We start from the raw sequence: 17,663 nt of genomic DNA on the forward strand, positions 1-17,663 counted from the left end.
TGATCTATAAATATCAATCGTCATTCAAACATACAGATTTCACATTAACAGGATGAGATATGGCATCAATGAAGTAAACCAATTACTTGATAGCAAATTTATTTCAAATTAATCGAAAAATGTCACAAAATATAAAATGTTGTACACATACATAAAAAAGGGAAACAATTTACCAAATGTTAAAACAAGAATTAAAACTTTCTTGAAATTCATACACAGAGAATGAAATGAATCATCATCAATATACATACAAGACAAAAAATTGGGAAAAAGAAAGAGAACAGGACAAATAATCCAACTCAGACAAAGGAAATCGTTAACTCACAGATAAATCAGTTCTGACCACAATACAGTTCAATCACAATATATATGGCACAAAACCATTGTCATTACAGATTTTGAACGATTTCCTTATATTAGAGCATCAATTAATCCGTTCGAGACTTTCCCGGTTTTCAAAAAATCTCCTGTCTTATTTTTCTGAAGAATGAACGTAGATCTTTCTCTAACTGAAATCTATCTATGGTGGTGGATGGAACAAAGCTAAAACCCTTACTAAGGATACTCATCTCCATATCACTTAGAGATTTGTCTGACAGGTTGATTACTGGTGCTCGGTCTGTCGCCAGTACCGTTGACTCCTTGTGCGCATGTACTCCTGTTGCTGTGGAGGGCCCCTGTTCATTTGACCCCTCCCCGAGTTCCCATTGAAGCGCTGTGCTCTCCTCGGGCGCGAGTCTAAAAAAGGTATATAATCTCTTGTATTTACCCTATTTGTGGGCTCTTCTCTCATTCCATTGTCATCCTCACTGCTAGATCCAGAGGTCTCTGAGAAAGTAACTTGTTTTCTCCCACCTCTGTTGTAAATTTGTCTTTGTGGGGGTCTTTCCCAGTTACTTTCATTTCTGAGTTGAAAGTAATTTTCTCTCAGAAAAGGATAAATCTTTTCCTCGGAGAAACGATCCACATCTTTTCTTAGTTTATTAGTTTTTTTATTGAGCAGATAATCTCTATATCCATCTACATCTCTATTTATATCATCTAGTTTTTTCTTTGCTTCCTCAAGAGCGGGACAACTTTTTAGTTCAATCTCTAACTTGTCTATTGCCTCTTTTTCTATAACGATCAACTCTTGGGCAGTCTCAATAATGAGGAGCATCCGATCACAGCTGCATCTGTTGGATATCATGGCCCATGTTTCAAGGAATTTTTTATTCTCTATGAAAAGGCCTGGTTCATTGCGAACCTGTAACCCAATTGGGATTGTGCCCGATTTTACGTATTCGATCAGAAATTCGGCATGAGCTTCTGTTCGTATAAGCTTCTTGCAGGACAGGGGACCTTTTAAAATACTATCTTAGGGTCACACGGGCCCCCGAGTCCTCGCTCAAGTACCATCTGAGGGCAATTCTCGTAGAAGTAGGTTCCCCGTGGCAGCTACAGCTGGCAAAAGCAATAAGTTAATTGAAATTCAGGCCTGAAAGTCTGCTCATGCAAGACATCCCACTATCAGTTTGGAAAAAATCTGTGAACAAGAGAACCCTTCTAGCATCCTTTGAACAAAACATGGGGAGTCTTCGACATAACCCATTGACAGAGGCACTGGATGAATCATACAGCCCAGGAAAGGCACAGTCATATTTTCAATGACCTCTCTCTGTCCAGGCCTGCACAAAAATCCTCTATATAAGCTAATCGCCTTGACTATTGCCTACCTCAACCTGGCTTGGGTTAACCACGAGGAGGCAATACCCTGCAGGCTTTGTAAATACTGCAACGAATCCTGGCTGCCCTTACTGTGCTGCTGCCCCAAACTGGCAGGAACGGCATTGCCTGCTCCTGCCCCTGTTACGCTGAAAGGTATTAACCTCTGCAGAGAGGCATCAGATGTGCTTCAGCAAAAACTACCCTCAAACTCTGGATAGACTAGGGAAATTTACTAGCACCATCCGAAACGTACTCACTGGAGCCGCCACCATGTACGCCCCAACCGCACAGACCCGCATCCTCCAAATAGGCCATAGATACGTCCCCGCCTGGTGAAGCCATGGGAAGCGTGCCAACTGGACACAGACCCGGAGCCACCACCCTCCAAGGAAACATATAAACCTGTGAGTTGGGACCCTTCACCAGTCGAAATGTAATCATCCCACGCTGATCTGAAGGCCGTTTGGAGTATTCCAGACAGGAGGAATATTAACAAACACGCTACAAGCACTCCGCCCTTACAACGTCGCGGAGACGCGTCGTGAGTAGCCCTAGAAGTTGCATCAAGAAGCCCACAGCGGACACAGACCATCCCACGCTCCACTATCACAAGAGATCGATAGTGGCGTCAGATGCCCGCAACCACCACCTGCAGGGACCGCAACAGCAGGAGGTTCCAGGAGTCTCCTAACAAGCACCCAGCACTTTAAAACTTGAAATCCTAACACCTTTCGAACATTGTGTTCTAAAGATCATGATAATCGCAACCAGTTCGTATTTTAACTGTTTTAACACTAGGGGAACCAATTTATCAGCACTTCTGCTTAAATAATAAATACTATTTTTATGTAACGGTTCCTGGCAAGCTTCCTAGGACCGGTTTCTGGCATTTCAGCCGTCTTCAGCCAGGCTTGCTTGAATCCAGTGGCAAAGTGAGCAAGCGACTCACGTCTGAGCATACCCTGCCAACTTATGGCGAACAAAGCGGTACAAATGGGGGTGGTGATGGACGGAGCATCAGAACCAATCAAACACTCACACCCAGTCAACAGATCTGGGTTTGATCCATCACTGGCTGAAGACGGCTGAAATGCCAGAAACCGGTCCTAGGAAGCTTGTTTCCGGTCCAGGGAAGGCATGGCTTGGCAGTTCGGGCTGGACTGTTCCCATGAGGCACAGGGTCAGACTGATTTGCATATGGCCATGTCTGAACTGGGGTGACAGAGTGGGCTAAAGAACGGTGATGGATCAAACCCAGATCTGTTGACTGGATGTGAGTGTTTGATTGGTTCTGATGCTCCGTCCATCACCACCCCCTTTTGTACAGACAAGCGTAGCACATACATCCCTCTGATGGTCAAAGCAGGAAGCAGGGCCAACCAGAGGACCTGCTATGTTCACAAACTTGACAACTCCTCCAGTCGTCTAGCTGTGCATCTTCCTAGGGAAGTCCAGATTTCACAGGCTTTTGGACATTAATCCACTGACATGCCAGCTGGAACTGGTCTCCAGTGAGATGTGGTTTGGGTTCAGACATAAGTATCTGTTACTGTTGCCACAGGAGATGCCAACAGCACAGGGAAGTGAATGGGGGCAGGAGGCGGTTCACTCAAGCCTGGGCAAACCTACTCTGCATAAAGGAATGGGGCTGGTGCCTCTCCGACCCACCAGGTACAACAGGTTTTGGGGAGGAAAACAGGACCTCACCATTCAGAGCATTCCCTGAATCACACCCTTCAGACTAAGATTCACCCTTCATACATGTTCTGCACATGAGGAGGGGAGGGAAGTTCAACTAAAGAAATCTGGGAGACCTTTTATTGGGGAGAGGCGGTAGGAATTCTCCCTACAGGGATACCGTTAAAAAGTCTTTGCACCTGGACTGTAATTTGCTGCTATAATTGCCAGTCACTGCATGAGTGGAGGAGGCAGTAGCTACCCTAACTCAAAACAAAGCTACTTGTTTGGTTTTCCCCAGACTCCTGCAGTCATCAGTGCAAAGCTCTGACAAACAAAACCAAGAAAGAATCGGCACCTCCAGCAGGCTCCAGGAGCCACCAAAGGAAAATAAACAGAGTTAATGAGAAAAAGGCCACTAGACAGGATGTCCCACCTTTAACAATCTACCCAGGGGATATCCACCCTATTACCCTGTAGCAGAATGTTAGTTAGAGAAGTAGGGGACTGTGTTCTTGTTTGGAAAAGCCAGTCTCCCTCACATCTGTCACTCTCCTCCCTGTCTATCTCAATTCACAGTCTCGATTCATTCCTCCCTCCTCTAACTCTCCCTTGCTTGCTATTCTCTTTCTTGCATATGTCACTCTCTCTATCTCTCTTTAGTCTCTTTCCATCTCCAAGGTCTAACTCTCGGCCTACAGTCTCACTCTCTCTTAAAACGGTGCTCCAGTGGTCTCCATGGCAGTGGTCTCTCGATGCCCTGGCACAGCCTTAGGAGTAAGTGCCTCCATTCTTTTCTGACAGATTCTACACCGAGCAATGCCACTCTGCCCCCTGATGGCCAGTCTCAGGAAGGACATACTGGCCCTAATGGTGCAGGACACTTGTGCTCATTCTGTCTCTCTCCTTGACTTATCTCTACCTTTCCCAGTACCACCAAACTCGGTTATCACATTATTGCTTTTGTCCATCAGCCTGGATTCAGATGTCTGGTCAAACAGTTGTAGATGACTTGGTAACCTGGGACTGAGACTGATAGCTTACTTACAGGGTCAAAAGTGGGAAGATGGAACTCCGCTTTTTTCCATCCAAGGAAAAACTCCTCCGGAGTGGCGAATTTCAAGCCGATATTCAAGGCAAACTAGATGAAAGGAATGGAAGAAGGCTTAGAAAGACAGACATTGAGGTCAAGTCCGTATACAGCAAGCGGAAAAATAATCCTCCACCAACATAGGACATTTTAAAGCAACCTTCACTCACACAGCAATTTCAGGACCCCTACAAAGTAAAGTATATGAGCTCCTCCACGCACAGATGAAAATGTAAAACATCCTTCACTCACACAGGAATGTGTACAGGATGCCCCACTCACCCAGGAATTTGAAAAGGATCCCTCACTCACATAGGAATTTGTAAAGCGTGCCACACTCACACATGATTTGTAAAGCATCCTTCACTCCCACAGGAATTTGTAAGTGATCCCTCACTGACACAGGATTTGTAAAGCATTCATTCACTTGTACAGGAATTTGTAAAGCATTCCTCACTCACACAGGAAATTGTAAAGCATACTTCACTCACACAGAAAGTTGTAAAGCATCCTTCACACATACAGTAAGTTTTAAAGCATCCACTACTCACTAGGTAGCCACACGCCATCACTCCCAAGGAAAGATATAAATTATTCTCTGGTCACAAAAGGCACTGGAAACAACCCGTGGTTCGTGCAACCCGTTTTGAACTACCTTTGCTCTTAAAAGACGGTGTAATGTTTTTCTCCTCGACGTGATGATGTAAAATGGCCCAACGTACACATAAACCTGTAAACTATCCCTCGGTGACACTGGAACCTGCAAAGTGTGTGTCTCACTCATATAGGAAGCTAAAAAGTATTAACTGTGCACATTGGAAATTGCTCCTCACACATGAACCTGTAAACTATCCCTCAGTGACACTGGAACCTGCAAAGTGTGTGTCTCACTCATATAGGAAGCTAAAAAGTATTAACTGTGCACATTGGGAATTGCTCCTTACACATGAACCTGTAAACTATCCCTCGATGACACTGGAATTTGTAAAGTGTGTGTGTGTCACTCATAAAGGAAGATATAAAGTAAGTTGCAAGTTTTCGCTCGCTTACTCATAAAGCTGTAAAGTATCTCTCAGTGGCACAAGACACTGTAAAGTTCACACATGTGCTGGTGTCACTCACAAAATAAAGTGTTAGGTTCTACTACTTTCAAACAATAGCTGAAAAGGAATTGCTCACAAGAAGCTTTAAAAATTGCTTACACACACACACACATTTTAAACTTTTATCTCTCACACAGAGAAGGGTGTAAACTACTACAGTCCCACACAAGCCACTGATAAATATTTTTGACTAACAGAGGAATCTGAACAGTGCCGCTTGCTCATACATGAAGCTGTGAAATATCCCTCAATCACACAAACTACAATCTATCACCCAATCACAAAGGAAGGAGTAAAATACAGGAATCACATTAGGGGGCTAGAATTTGGTATACCCCTGCTCCATAATGTATATGTCCCTTATGTGTCTTGGACCACAGGAACACTTACAATCACCAGTGGCAACTGTACAGACACCACCACGGAAATTGATGTGGAGATCTGGATCAAGTAAGAATAATAATCATTTTGCAGCTGCAGATTCAACATGGAATGTAGGTGGGTCTACGAGCAGAAACTACACTTGGTTAAAGAAGCATTATGGAATTTATTAAGTTATCACTTTTGCGAAGGGGTACTTAAAAAACAAGTACCTCACCATAAAGGTAGGGATATCCTTTATGGAGAAATGAGAAGAACACAACATGTACTCTTGTTGCTGTAATCATGAATACATAATGGTATATTACGGCTATAAAGGGATGGGGAAGTTGAGCTGTTCAGGAAGAGGGTTGATAAGATGTAAGTCCTGGGGTCTTGCAAAAGAAGGTGAAACAGGAAGCCAGACAGATGTAACTGGGCACAGGCTGAACGTTTCACTGCTGAAGGAGATGTTCTTTTTCAGGCATAGCTTTTCATGCACGGTGGGATCTCCAAGTTGAGACAGTATTCATTCCTAGTGCTCAAGGGGCCTCCAATATTCAGGACTTTATCTTTGAGGTTTTGTTAAAATAAATGCAGTAACTGCAATGATATTACTAGAAGAGAGAATCAGTAAAACAAACTGTCTGAAGCTCGCTCGTGAATCCCACCATCCCTCCGCGAACCCTCTCCTGAACTGCGGACATTGCACCTTCATCAGATCGTAAACTTTATGGGACCCCCAAACTTAAGACCTGGAGGGCCTGTCACCACCCTGACTGTCCATCCCTGCAGTGTTAAACAGGAGATACTTACCTTGCAGCAACTGACCTGTTTACATACCTTTCGACCAATAATAAGGCCAAACATAAAGCATTAGGGCTTTGCCAAAACTGAGTGGGCACTGAACACACAGACAGGCCAATGAACACAGCACTGTATCTCTCCCTGCCCTGGGCCCAGCCGAGTATCTCTCTGTACTCTGGACACAGCCCCTATATCCGGCACCTGTATCTCACCGTACTCTGGACACAGCCCCTATATCTCTCTGTATCCGGCACCTGTATCTCACCGTTCTCCGGACATAGCCCCTGTAGTTCTCTGGACATGGCACCTCAATCTTTCTGAACTCTGGACACAGCACACGGATCTCCCCGTAACCTAAACACAAGCCCCTGTATCTCTCCTTAACTTGGACCCAAACACTGTATTCCCTTCAGAACCTGGACACAGCCCCTAAATCTCACCACATTTGGAGAAGGAACGGAATCAATCTTCATATACCCAGACTATCCATGAGCTTTCGCACGCTTCTGAAAATATCCACCAATGCAAGGTATGGTTTCTCCACACCGCTTGATTGGCTCTTACCAGTCGGTCACTGCAGGAGAAATCCTTTTTCTTCTGGCCGGGGGCCCAGTTGGCTGGGCGTCCAGCAGCATCTGGAAAACAGAAATTGAGAAAATGAAACATATTCAATGGAAATAAGTGTGGAACCACAAAGTGAAATGCATAAAGCATGAGAGCAAACATCAAAAGATCGCAAATAGGAGTGAACATGACTGTAGGAAGCTGGCTCTCTATATACTATACCAACATGATGTAAAGTGTGCAGAGAGTCCAGTGGATCCCCAGAGGTTTTGCTGAGGCTAAAGTAGATAATACTAATGCTCTCTTTTGTGGTAGTGTGGGCGAGCAGATAGGCTTATCAGAGGATAGTGTTAAGCATTTGTTGTTCACACAGTGGCAATAAATGAGAAACCACTCAATTAATAAATCCCAGACCAATTTATAGAAATAATATTTAGTTTTTTATTTTGTATAACCCCAGAATTTCATCATAGGTAAAAATGTTTTTGCAATAGAAATACATTTCACTTTAAAAAATGGACACAGTGCAATTTTCAGACTTTGCAATGTTAACCTATGGGAGGAAGAAAACATTCAGCATACATAGAGATAACATTGACTTACAAGACCAGCCTTCGGAAGTTGAGGTAAGTATTGGGAAAGGTTTGGTTCAGCGGCAACAGTGCACCACCAGCAGCACAGGGGCACCCGGTTGCATGGTGCAAGTTCAAGGTCGGGTGCCCAATACAAATCAATGGGGATTAGGGCAATCGTTCAGAGGCTGATTACAGGTGAGAAGCAGCGGCTTTGGGGGGTCAGTCTTCAGGCGTTGAAACAGCTTACCGGAGCAGGTCGCGGCGGGGGAGGGTCTCGCTGCCCAGGCTGCAGTTGATGTTGAAGAGTCCAGAAGAGGTCAGATCACAGTGGACTCAGGCTCTGGAATGCTGGGGAATCTTGATGGAACCATTGGGCCACTTGGACTCGGGCTGGAGGCTTCGGGTGCAGAGGTGGAACCAGGGGCAGGCTTTGCGGTTCTTTACGTCACAGGGTCTTTAATTTGAAGATGGTCGCTTGGTGAACAGGTCCACTTTTCTCAGTAGTCTTGATCTTTGTTGAAGTCAGTTCAGTCCTCCCAGGTTTTTGGAGGGCGCCGGGCTGCAGGATGAGTCACCTTTTGGTGCAGGATCGACGAGGGCTGAAGACAGGAAATTAGGGCTGGGGCCAAGTTAGTTGGTCTCTGCAGCCTTCTCTGCTGGTGCGACTCTGTGGTGCCTGGCTCTTCCTAGGTCATTAAGAACTGAAGTTCAGGGGGGTCACTTAAATACTACCTTTATGGGGCATTTAAAGGGAGTGCTGTGTAGTAGCCAATTGACTACTTACCTTAAGGGCAACTACGCCCTCTAAATGCTCACCCAATGTAGGGGATGGGCATATCCCTGATTAGAGGAGTCCCACCATCTTCAAAGTGGTGGGCACTGAAAAGTGTACTTCACCTCGCTTACAGCACCTGAGGGGGCAATCCTCCAATTCCTTCTATGTTTACCCACCTGTCCTTCCGACAAATAGGAGGTGAGGACAGGAAGGGGGCCCGCTTCTTTTAATAGAAGAGGCTGGGGTTGCATTAAAAAGGCGGCAAGGCCTTTGAAGCTCCCAGCAACGGATGGCTCTTACTGACCAGGGCAAGGCATGAACACCTCCACCCAGGAAAGGCATTGTTCTCGGTCTCAGAGTGCGCAGGCACTTTCCCCATGAGGTCAGAACACTGTCTGGTGGTAGCAGGCTGGCACAGGCCAGACTGTGACCACACTAAGGATTGGTGGGTTTCAGAGAACCGAACTCTCTACGGGGTCCTGTGTGTGCACTTTTTGATAAACCTGACACTGGAATCAGTGCAGGTTTATTATGCTGAGATGTTTGGTACCAACCCATATTTCAGTGAAGCCACCAAGGAGCTGGGAAACTCGTAATGACGAGTGTCCAGCCCATGTACTTACTATGGCTTCCCTGGTCACTTACACTATCCAGGAATTGACAAGTATATTGCAGGGGAATATCTGCTCATGCAGATATGCCCTCACAGGAGATCTAGTGCACCCTGCCTTAGGGCTAAGGCCTGTTAGAGGGGTGTCTTACCTATATCTCATTCAGTGTCTATGGGCATGGCACACAGGGATGTGTGCCATGTCGACTCTTCAGTTTTGTCTGCATCAAGTCACGCAGGCTGCAGTGGCAGTGTGCATGTGCTTGGTGAGGGGTCCCTTATGGTAGCACAATTTGTGCTGCAGCCCTATAAGACCCTCTTTAACCGCAAGGTATGTGAGACCAGGTATACCTTATACGTGGGACTTATATGTGAGCTAAAGGGGTGCCAATTGTGGAAATAAAAGGTACAGTTTAGGGAAGGAGATTCCTACATGACCCCACCCCTCCCCCCCCCCAAACAAAAGAGGATAAGACTCATCTTCCCCCAGAGAGTCTTCATCATCTAAGTGGAAAAAGCTGGAAAGTCCATCTGCATTGGCATGGGCAGTTCCAGGTCTGTGTTCCTCTTCAAAGTCTATTCCCTGTAGGGATATGGACTACCGTAGCAGTTTGGGATTTTCAACTTTCATTTGCATTAGCCATCTAAGAAGCCTGTGGTGAGTTTGAACAAGGAAGTGAAAGCCACACATGTGTGGCCTCAACTTCTTCAGGGACCAAACCTCAGGAAAGGCCGCCCTCTCAATGGCACTCCAATGCTGTTTCGTGAGGAGTAGCCTTCTACTAATGAATGTCACTGGCTGGTCTTCACCGTGGTCATTTATTTGGGATAGGACCGCTCCTATCCCATGTTGAGAGGCGTCAGTCTGCAGAATGAATTGCTTGGCATTATCTGGAGCTCTCAGAACAGGTGCAGAGCATGTTGCTTCCTTTCTAGTTTCAAAAGCTTTTTGACAGCTCTCTGTCCAGATCACCTTTTTGGGCATTCTTTTGGAGGTCAGTTCTCTGAGGGGTGCCACAATGGTGCTATAATCTCTCACAAACCTCCAATAGTACCTAGTCAAGCCAAGGAAGGCCAAGACTTGAGTCTGGATAGTTGGAGCCACCCAGTCTAGAATGGTCTGGATCGTGGGCTGTAAAGGTAGAACTTGGCCTCCACTAACAAGGTGACCCAAGTATACCTTTCCCTGTCCTATCTGCACTTGCTTGTCTTGGTAGTGAAGCCCGCACTTCTCAGACCCTCTAGTCTCTAGCATTTTCCCAAGGAGAATCAGGTGACCTGCAATGTGGAGGTAAAGAGAGCAATATCATCTAGATCTACAGCACGAAAGGATTCCAATCCAGCAAGGACTTTGTTCACCAACCTTTGAGAAGTGGCAGGCGTATTTTTCAAACCAAAGGGCATCACAGTGAACTGATAATGCCTATCTGGGGTTAAAAATGCAGATGTTTATTTTGCTCCTGGGGTTCAGACCTATCTGCCAGTACCCTGATGTGAGATCAAAGGTACTCAGATTCTTGGCAGCTCCCAACCTGTCAATAAGTTCATCTGTCCCTGGAATTGGGTGTGCGCTGGTTTGGTGACAGCATTGAGACCCCTATAGTTCACCCATTACCTAATGTGTTTTCCTCCCACCCTGGGTATGAGGTTTGGGTACTAAGACAACTTGGCTGGCACAGGGGCTCTCAGATGGCTCTATGACTACAGATTCCAGCATCATGCTTACTTCAGCTTTGATGCTCTCTTTCACATGATCAGACTGCCTGTACATTTTATTCTTGACAGGTAGGCTTTCACCTGTGTCCAAATCATGGTTACACCAGGTAGCCTGCACAGGGGCCAAATAGAAGCGCTCAGCAAACTGATTTAGGACTTGCCTGAAATCAGTCTGCTGGTGGGAAGTGAGGGTGTCTGATAAGACCACTTCTTTCACTGACCCATCTTTGTAGGACAGGAGGCCGGGGAGAGGTTCCCTCTCTGCTTCCTGGTGCTCATTTGTAACCATGAGCATGGTCATATCTGCCCTGTCATAGTAGGGGTTAAGGGTTGACGTGGATGACTCTCTTGGGGTTCCTTTCAGAGCCAAGGTCCACCAGATAGGTGACATCTCCTTTTCTTTCTAGGATAGGGTAGGGTCCACTCCACTTGTCTTGGAGAGCCCTAGGAGCCACTGGCTCCAAAACCCACACCTTCTGCCCTAGCTGGAACTCAACCATAGCAGCCTTTTGGTCATACCGTTGCTTATAGAGCGCTAATCTGGCCTCAAGCTTTTTACTTGCTTTCTCCATATATTCTGCGATCCTGGAGCGGAGGCCAAGCACATAGTCCACTATATCTTGCTTCGGCTCAACAAGAGGTTTCTTCCATCTCTCCTTCACAAGGCACAGTGGTCCCCAGACAGGATGACCAAATACAATGTCAAATGGGGAGGACCCCACTCCCTTCTGGGCCACTTGCCTGTAGGCAAGAAGCAGGCTTGGAAGACATACATCTCCTTTTGTGTTTTTCAGGAGTCCACCAATCATGCCTTTCATGGTCTTGTTAAATCTTTCAACAAGGCCAGTACACGGTGGGTGGTAGGGGATAGTGAACCTGTGGGTCACTCCACACACCTTCCACATGTGTTTCATGCTAATTCTGGCACCAATGTCTATCAAGGCTTTCATCATAACCCCATTAATAACAGGATGCTGTCTGTATGTTTTGCATGTTAGTGGGCCAGACAGCTAAGGTGGCTATGTCCACATTCCCTACTAGAGTCTACTCAGGCTTTTTGGCCTCTTTCTTGTGGTCTCCCTCCACCAGTGGTAGTCTTGGTCATCAGTGGTCAGCCTTCTTACCCAACTCTTGAGGAGAAAGTGGACCTAGGTCTACCAGGAATTAATGTAGCCTTTCTTGGTAACAATTACTTAAAAGATGCTACTTCATTTTCAAATTATAAAGCCCATTCAAAGTCATGCACAATATTACCTTCTAACCAACCTCCTAGTGACTTCACTGAGTAGTCTACAAAATCCATCCAGGTCTGGCTCTAGGTTTTTCAAGCCTCCCTGAATCTGATCCTTTACGCCTCAGTGGGGAATATAAAGCCCTTAATTAGGGCACCCTTCATGAGGTCACAGGAGTCAGCCTTGTTCTCATTGAGTGGCAGGAGTCTATCTCTGCACTTTCCTGAGAAGATTTCCCACAGGATAGCACTCCACAGCTTCTGTGGACCTGTCTGCCAAGACAGGCCCTCTCATAAGCAATGAAACACAAGGTGATATCATCACCCTCAAAGAGTTTCAGGACAATCCCTTTGGGGATTTTAGGGTCAAAAGAATCTACTCTCTCCCTATTTATGAATGTGCTGCCACCAGAGATGGGTCGTAGGCCAATCTCTTTTCTCTTTCTTTCTATAGCTAGGAGTCGGGCTTCTAAAGCTGCCCTCCTGGCTAGTCGTTTGTGAGCAAGTTCCTCATCTGAGCCAGCTAAATACTGCATTTAGGGGCATTTAAAGGGAGTGCCAGGCAGTAGCCAATGGGCTACCTACCTTAAGGGTGACTATGCCCTCTAAATGCTCATCCCATGTCGGGGCTGAGCACATCCCTGATCCTGATTAGAGGAGTCCCACCATCTGCAAGATGGTGGGCACGGAAAAGTGTACTTCACCTCGCCTCCAGCACCTAAGGGGTTGAGTTGGTAGAGGGGGGTACACCTCCTATTCTTTATATGTTTTCCCGCATGTCCTCCTGCAAAAAAAGGGGGTGAGGACAGGAAGGGGGGCCTGCCCCCTCTAAGAGGAGAGGCTGGGGTCACATTTCAAAGGAAGCAAGACCTTTTAAGCTCCCTGCCACGGATGGCTCTTCCTGACATGGGGAAGGGATGAAGACCTCCACCAAGGAAAGAGATTGTTCTCGGCCTCAGAGTGCGCATGCACTCTTCCCATGAGGTCAGAACACTCGTGGTAGAAGGCTGGCTCATTAATGTTTGGTAGGTTTCAGGGAGCCCTCTAAGGGGTCCTCTGTGTGCATTGTTTAATAAATCTGACACTGGAATCAGTGCAGGTTTATTATGCTGAGATGTTTGGTACAAAACATTCATATGCAGCCATCATAACGTGTGTCCAGACCATGTACTTACTATGGCTTCCCTGGTCACTTATAATATCCAAGAATTGACAAGGATAAGGCAGTGGCATATCTGCTCATGCAGATATGCCCTCACAGGAGATACACTGCACCTGTGCCTTGGGGCTAAGGCCTGCTAGAGGGGTGTTTTATCTATATCTCATGCAGTGTCTATGGGCTTGGCACACAGAGATGTGTGCCATGTTGACTCTTCAGGTTTGTCTGCACCAAGACACGCATGCTGCAGTGACAGTGTGCATGTGCTTGGTGACGGAGACCCTTAGAGTGGCACAATTAATTGCTGCAGCCCTTAGGGGCCCTCTTTAACCACAAGGTCCTTGGTATCAGGGGTACAGTTTGCGAGGGACTTATATGTGAGGTAAAGGGGTACCAATTGTGGAAACAAAAGGTACAGTTTAGGTAAGGAGAACTGGCACAAAAGACCTGGTTGGCGGGGACCCTGTGCACTTCCTTTCGAACCTACATCATTTTCCAGGCAGGAACTGGGGGCTAACAATGTCCAAAAGAGGCCCTTTCCTACAATACCCAAGAGGAAGCCTGGCTTGGACAAACTCCAGAGACCATAAACCAAAAAGTGAGTGCCATAAGCTGAGGAGGAACTACAAAGTAAATGCAACAGAGAGCAAGCCAGAAAAAAGTGACACGGAATAGACAGCAAGTGCTGCATTATGCCAGCAATGTGCAAACCCAACGAGGGAGCAACGAAGAGCTTAACAGAGTCCGTTAGCCCGAAAGTATGAGTCTTGAACACCTACAAGAGGCAGGTTACACAGGAGGTCCTAAAGTACAGAGTGCTAGTGATCTCTGAAGAGAGGAGTCTTCACTTTCTTTCTGAGTTGCAAGAGTGTAGGAGCAGTTCTTAGGTTAGTGGGAATTTGCTCGAGATCCTGAGAGCTTAGATGGAGAAGGATCAAAAAAAGGGAATTAAGAGGGAACGCAGCGTCTGTGTGGGCACTCCGCAGATATAGTCAAACAAAGCAGTATTAGCCCAGAACAGACAACCAGCAAACGTCACTGTCCACTGGTCTGGTTGACAACAACTAGCTTTTTCAAAATACTTTTGTGTAATATAGATAGTACAGACAAAATAGGAACTTGTTTCTTTATGGGTGCTGGCGTACTCTTAAAAAACGAGAACGACTTGCAGCTGTAGAAAAACTTGCTGAATACACTTGTTGAACCCGAGGGGGAGACAGAGATTGCAGTCCAGTGGTTTGGACAAGAGGCAGATTGAGGGGTGGGGGACTGTACTGATTGTCACTGTACCAAGTGTGTGTCAATGGGTTCAATGGGGTGGGGTGAGCCTGAGATTTCATGTTTCTTGGAGTCTGTTTTTCAGACACAACCAAAGTAATTCAATAAAGATATATTAAAAACACGAGAGGAAAGATCTTCTAAAAGGATAGTAGCGATCATATCTCCGGAGCAACACAAAGTCAGTAATCTGAACCAACCATGTTCTTCATCATCGGGGTTCACATGGGCAAGAAAGAGGAGCAGAAAGCAACAATACGCAACTAACCTTTAGCTTATCTGCTCTTGCCCTCATTCCTCCCGCCGGAGTCTGTCCCTGCCCGCTTAGAGACGAATGGTGTGGCCACATTATACGTATTGCCCTATGGGATGCTCATGCGTCTGCACGGTGAGGTGCACTCTCGGTCCCACCACCCTACAGGAGCATCCAGAAGAAACTGATGGTATCAGACAAATACACCACAGTCTTTACAACTGGTGTGTCTGCACTCACAACAGCACCCAAATATGCCAAAAATAAATGAAAATATAATATTAAAAATATTAACATGCTTAGATGGAGAAGCAATGGAGTGTGGTAATTACTTACATGGGCATTAGAAGATGCGAGTATTTGGTTGAGATTCTAATAAGGGGTTTGTGCGGTTGAGGTCTGGGGGTAAGTGGAAGGCAGATGAGAGAGCGGCTAACGCATGCTAGACCGTGTCCATTCATCCACTAGGGCGCTCTCAACCAACAGGGTTTGCTTACCTCCAACGTACACACTTCCCTCCACGTCCACTTTAATTCCTGCATTGGCCTGTGAAAAAGAGAAAAACAATTTTAAAAAACTTGCATACTGCCTTCTATCCACAGACATCCAAGGGCTTATCGAACACCAATCACACAGCGTGTGTTCAGAGTATGCCATGGTTGGCAGTGTTAAAAGAGGCAGAGTTTGAGAAGGATCAGGATCGGGGAGATATGGTGTGGCAGTGGATGTCAACATTTGGAGAAATGGGAAAAAGAGGATTCCTCCGTTCACTAACAAACTACAAAACTGGTTAGGTCTGGCTTATGGAGCATCAAGTAACTACTCATGAGACTTTAGGTCGAAACATAAGCTATACACCCTTAGCATGTCCACTAGAGAGTCCCTGGCTGAGGGTAGTTTCCACTTCTAGTAGTTCATCTCTTGTTGTTCAGTAAAAAGGCTGTGCAGCAACAAAGATGATCTCGAATGCCATTGCGATGTAAAAACGCCGGGCTCTGACGCACGTGCCAAAGCTGGTGTGTAATGGTGACAGAAGGTATTGAGCAGTGGCTCCCGATATCATTTAAGATGGGGGGGGGGGGGGTCCGAGGTAGCACGAGAGAGCACAAGGGGGGGGGGAGGGGGAGCGCAGCCGATTAATAAATCGAAACTTAAAACTTACCTCATGATACCTCGCCTCTTGCTGCATCTCTGCTCTGCTGTGCCCAGCAGTTCCTGGGGCCGCATCACAGACTCCCCATCCAATATCCGTGCTGCTCTCCATAATGAGAGCAGCGCCGGGATTGGCCTGAGCGGGCTGACAAGAAGCTCGCTCAGGCACAGGAAGTCTGTGCTGTTTCTCCAACCCACTGTCTATTATAGCTGGGTTTGAGAAAGCAAAGAGCCAGCAGCTAAAAAATGAAAATACAGTAAGATATTGTTTTATTTTTCAGCTGCTGGATCTGAACCAGTGGGGCGAAGCTCCTCCGCCATTGCGGATGAGCCGCCGCTGGTATTGAGTTGTTGTAGACAGTAGGGAGATCTTTTGTGTCCACCAGTGACCTCACTGGTCGTAAGCATACCAATATTTCTAAGTGCACGGGGAAATAAGCATACACTTGTCAAGTGCAGACAAAACAGTTATCTGGGCAAGCGTCAAACCCATTCCACTGACATTTTGCAACTCCAACAAGGCACAAAAACGAAACGTTAGCGGTAATCAATGGATACCGATGGCAATCTAATGAATCCTTCAAATCGGATTGCTTCAGTATTGTTTTTAGGTCTCATCTGCCAGACGGCGCAAGCTATGTGGTTACAAAGGCTTAAGGTAAACTCACTTTAGGCTTAAACCTGCCCATTGCTTACCACTGGTTGGCTTTATTGTGCATCTCATTTGCATACTTGATATTTGATGGCTTGCCGTCCTCTTCTTTTGTTTGTCACTCCCATGGTGCGCAGCCTCTTTACAAGCGTTTTGATTGGCTGTCTTTTATCATTCTGCTGCCCACATTTAGGATCTAATTTTCATTTTTATTCAGCACTCCAAGAGTCCACGTGCTGCCTAGTTCTTGCACTCATGTACTACTTCCTTCCATAAAACTACCCACACCTCCCCATCCTTTTTTGCTCCCCAACTCTGCCAGCTTCTCTGAGAAAGCACAGCAATGGGTGGATGAAGAGCAGACTTTAAGGGTTGTGTTTGTTTTATCTCCCACATGCTGTATGTAAGCACAAGGTAGCACACAAGGATTCCATGGTACTGGTGAAGTGCCATCTGCTGCACTCCCTCAGCTGGTGTCTGGTGAAGAAGGTGTACTTAGCACAAGACTTCTCCTGGAGGCCCATGAATATGTTTCCTGGGCTGCAACCGAGGGAGGGCCAATGGCTGAATCCTGTAGAACATAAATTAGGTCTTGGCAAGCTATGCCTTCACATTCTGACATTTCGTTTTTCTTTTCAAATTCTGATTAGAGTTTGATGAGTCAAAAGTATTTGAACAGAAAAACTGTGCCATTTATAAAGATTGAAAACACTGAATTCAATGTACAGTTTTGAAATACCTTAGGATATTTGCCTGAAGATATTTGTTTGCTTTTCCTCGAGTTCTTTGATTTTTGTTTTTTTTAAACTTATTTTAAAGAATATTTTAAAGACAAGCCTTGGCGAAGCCAAAAGCTCGGCCCTCGCTTTATAAAGGCCAGACCTATTTGCTTTACCTTGGTTTGTTTAAAATGAAGTACGGTTGTGCGCAACATGGGTCTTTAGCAAATACTTA

General features: G+C 46.0%; 1 protein-coding gene across 2 annotated transcripts in view; it reads right to left on the reverse strand.

Annotated features, from left to right (window-relative positions):
- The window catches only part of LOC146809403 (bifunctional polynucleotide phosphatase/kinase-like), an 85,006-nt gene that overhangs the window by 28,699 nt on the left and 38,644 nt on the right, over window positions 1-17,663 (reverse strand). For both annotated transcript variants that reach the window (XM_085616244.1, XM_085616245.1), the window contains exons 9-11: window positions 15,403-15,451; window positions 7,309-7,379; window positions 4,433-4,525 (exon numbers count right to left, since the gene is read on the reverse strand). In XM_085616244.1, coding sequence (XP_085472370.1) covers window positions 4,433-4,525; window positions 7,309-7,379; window positions 15,403-15,451 — 213 coding nt within the window. The remainder of the gene's footprint in view (window positions 1-4,432; window positions 4,526-7,308; window positions 7,380-15,402; window positions 15,452-17,663) is intronic.

This window comes from Triturus cristatus, chromosome 7 (genome assembly GCF_964204655.1).
Source record: "Triturus cristatus chromosome 7, aTriCri1.1, whole genome shotgun sequence".
NCBI lineage: Eukaryota > Metazoa > Chordata > Amphibia > Caudata > Salamandridae > Triturus > Triturus cristatus.